We start from the raw sequence: 3,929 nt of genomic DNA on the forward strand, positions 1-3,929 counted from the left end.
AGGTAGGAACATTTTATCATTATAGCCAAGAATTTCTACTGTTCACATGTGAGCCATTCCAGCAAATACATTTTTCTGCTTCCATACTGGGATGAGTACTGCAGGTGAGGAGTCAGCAGTGCTGCTGTGGGGTAAGGGAGGAAATTTTCTGCTATGTTGTGGTGAAAACATTCACCCATTACCATTCTGAAATTACATCAGAAATTTTGTTTGGGGCTTTCAGAGATATAATTAAGAGATTTCTGGGTAGAGATGAAGTCTAGGGGGCACTGTATACTAGGAATGGCTTACTGTGAAAGCTTTGATCTCACAGGAGGGAGAGTTTGACACTATTTATTCAAATCTGTGTTCCAAAAGGGAGCTAAGAATATCAAAGCAATTTTTAAAAAAACAATTGTATTCAGTTATTGCATTCAGAGATACAAGAAAAACTGGTTTCCACATAAAGTAAAAGAGAGACAGGGAAGAGTTTAAGGAAATGTTTAGGATGAGTGCTGTCAACCTTCACAGCCACAAGCTGTCACACAAAACACAGCAGGTAAATGTATCACTGCTACAGATCAACTGCAGCAAAGTGAGTCAGCTTTTATTCAGCCTCTGGCCTAAATCCTTTCTTTTATAGGATTTGTGCTGCCTTTGGGCTTGTACCCCCCACTCAGGGGCTCTTGGGTCTGCAGGACTGAGCTCTTGTTCCTGCAGCATGGCTGGATGACAGCCCACTGCCACAGCCAGACACCTCCCCTCAGCGTGGGGGGTGGTGTGGAGAACAGCAGCATTCCAGTGACCCCAGAGTTTCAAGAAGAACAGCAGAAGGATAATCAAGAGCCTTTGATGGAGCTCGCAGCTTCAGTGTTAAATAACACCCGCTCCCAACAGCTGAGTGGGGGCAGGACTCATTCCAGAACTATTAATAAAGCCCCTATTTATACTCCAGGTTCCTGTGAACGGTGCAGCAGAAAGCTACAGCTGCAGAGCTAAAATGGAATAAATGTCAACCTACAGGGAAAAGTACCGTCCTGTGGGAAGGGAGACAACCAAAGGACAGCACAGAGGCAGGTTTCAGACCTGAGAAAGCAGAGAGAGTGAACGGCAGCACCCTGAGCTTACAGCCAGTGGGCAGAGCCAGCCAGTCACCTCCCCGCAGCCGCAGGTCTGTGCAGAGAGCTGCCAGAGATGCAGCGTCAGAGGCAGCTCCCACTGATGCCAGCAGAGACCAGCGGGATTTGAGCTGCCACTCCACTGAGCTGGGACCAGGTGTGACTCAGGGCAAAGGTGCAAGATCCAGAAAGGACGTTTGAGGAGGCTTTGAATGCACTGTCTGCTGGACTGGAAAGATAATGGAGAGCACGGGAGGGCCGTATCTGAACACAGCTGCAGTGACTTCCCCTGTAGGAATAGCCCGGTTGCTGCAGATGACCTTTGGATGTACCACATTCAGCCTGGTTGCCCACCAAGGGGGGTTCAGTGCTGCCTACGGCACCTTCTGCATGTTTGTCTGGACCTTCTGCTTTGCCATCACTGTGTTCATCATCACCTGCGAGTTCACACACCTGCACAGCTGCCTGAGCCTCTCCTGGGGAAACTTCACTGCTGCTTTTGCCATGCTTGCCACCCTCATGTCCCTGACGGCTGCAGTGATCTACCCGCTCTACTTCGTCCAGGTGGGCTGTTACCCCATCGGCTGCGAGGTGAGAGATTTCCGCATCGCAGCCAGCGTCTTCGCGGGCCTTCTGTTTGTCACCTATGCCTCTGAAGTGTTCTTAACCAGGGCAAAACCGGGACAAGTCACCAGCTACATGGCCACTGTCTCCGGGCTCTTGAAAATTGTTCAGGCCTTTGTGGCCTGCATCATCTTTGGGGCACTGGTGAACGACAGCCAATATGGCAAGTACGTGGCGACACAGTGGTGTGTGGCCGTCTACAGCTTTTGCTTTGTGGTGACAGTGGTGGTAGTGGCCTTCAGTGTCACAGGTAAGACTGCCTTGCTGTGGTTCCCTTTTGAGCGTTCTGTGGTCATCTACACCTTTGGGGCTGTGCTGCTCTACGTGAGTGCTGCGGTCATCTGGCCAGTGTTCTGCTTTGACAGCAAGTACGGCTCCCCACGACGCCCTGGCCTCTGTGCCAAGGGCAAGTGCCCCTGGGACAGCCAGCTGGTGATTGCCATCTTCACCTATGTCAACCTGCTGCTCTATGTCGTGGACCTGGCATACTCCCAGCGCATCCGCTTTGTCTCACACCTCTGAATTGAGGGTCGGCCTCTGTGGGGGCATCTCAGTGCTGGGAACCACTGCAGATGCAGGGGGACGGGGCGAGGGGCACAGAGGTGCTGAGCAGGCATGCACACAACACCATCACCCAAACTTCAAGGTGAGGACTGACTACACTAACAAATTAGTGACCTGGAGCAGGTGGGCTGCAGCTGATGTGAGGGACAGCCCAACTCCCCCATGGTTCTGCCTCACCTGCCTGGTGCCAGCGTGAAGGAACGACACAGCTGCACGTGCATCTGCAGACAGCAGGAATGCTTGTAGCCACAGCAGTGGAGCTGCAGGCTACCAGGTTACTGAGCCAAATTATTAGGAAAGACACCAAGGATTTTGAAACTGTTAACCAAGTGACTTAACGGTAACCAAGTGACTACTCAGGAAGTGGAGAAGTAAAAGCTGCATGAAGAAACACCAGTTCAGGAGATGAAAATCAATCCCTTGGAGTTTGGGTTAGTTTGGACTGTGTTGTGAGACATGGAATGCCTACAAATGTGGGCAGTTCCAGTCTGGGTGTTTCTGAGAAGAACATCGTAGCCATAACAGTATTTTGAAGGTTGCCAGTCTTTTCCCTTCCTCTCCTTTGCTGACTAGCACAGAAAAGGAATATCCTTAAGGGCACACCTTGGAGGTGGCCTATTTAATTTAATATTCCCATTTAGCAAACACTGAGTCACTACAGAAATGAAACTTTGTAAAGTTGGGGCTTTACTGCTGAGAATCAGGTTGCAGAACAGAGCCAACCTCCAAAGTGACTGTGTGTGACCGGCCATCCTCACTTGAGCAGCACAGAAAACACCTTTGCACGTGCTCTGTCTTGATTCATGGGCCACCATTTCTTTACACTGGGGTCAAGGGGTTTTTTTCTGGTGGCTTGGAGATAAACTCTGGGGGCATGGGAAAGGGGAGGCAGAGACTAATTGATCTCACAGTGCTGCACAAGAGACCAAACCGGGCAGGGAGGGGGCATGGACAGGACAGGACAGAACATGTGTACAGTACCCCAGAGCAGCTCAGGCACAGGATTCCTGAGCAGGCTGCATCACTGAGGAGCCAAATTTCTCAGACCCATCCCTGACAAAACACCCACTTTAAAGTTCCACACTTCTCAGCTCAGATTTCATGCCCCATAGGAATCTTCATTTGTTCCAGGGAGAAGCCAGACTGTTCAAGTGCTTGTGCAGCATATGCAGACTTGAGTGCTTTGATTAGAATCTCCACTAGCTGCCTGTCAGAAGCAAGATTTATTTTTTAACCAAAACAAAATAAAGCTGAATGGCAGATGTACGCTTACATCTCCTGAGATTTGTGTGCTGTCAGCCTCCTCTCCACACATTCATTGTAGCAGACACGGCCCTTTCTGCATGAAAGCAGAGCTCACTTTATTCTGATGTACAAAGCCTGAACACAGGATCAAAAAAGAACAGACACAACACAGCAAGACCTCTGAGTGGATTCTTTGCAGCAGAATGACTCAGGAATAAGAAAGGAAACTTAGTTTTCATCAGCACTTTGTGTAGGGTTTGAAAAGCAAAGGGAAAACTTGTTGGAACAGATGATGTTGAATAATTCTGAGCAAGGACCAGCCCTTAGCAGTGGGGAGCATTAGCCAGGAAATGGGACAAGAATCAGGATCCAGCACAAAAGAACAGCCTTCCAAGGGAT

The 3,929-nt window shown here is 49.6% G+C and overlaps 1 protein-coding gene across 1 annotated transcript; it reads left to right on the top strand.

The window, feature by feature from the left end:
• The first annotated feature begins 938 nt into the window (after window positions 1-938).
• On the top strand, window positions 939-3,557 carry MYADML2 (myeloid associated differentiation marker like 2). Its single transcript, XM_066332176.1, has one exon. The coding sequence runs from the start codon at window positions 1,338-1,340 to the stop codon at window positions 2,241-2,243; it is 906 nt and encodes a 301-aa protein (XP_066188273.1). The 5' UTR covers window positions 939-1,337; the 3' UTR covers window positions 2,244-3,557.
• Window positions 3,558-3,929: the final 372 nt, after the last annotated feature.

This window comes from Sylvia atricapilla, chromosome 18 (assembly GCF_009819655.1).
Source record: "Sylvia atricapilla isolate bSylAtr1 chromosome 18, bSylAtr1.pri, whole genome shotgun sequence".
Lineage (NCBI taxonomy): Eukaryota > Metazoa > Chordata > Aves > Passeriformes > Sylviidae > Sylvia > Sylvia atricapilla.

Bases quoted from the DNA above. Each gene is read 5' to 3' on its own strand.
- MYADML2 (XM_066332176.1), top strand. From the start codon at position 1,338: ATGGAGAGCACGGGAGGGCCGTATCTGAACACAGCTGCAGTGACTTCC.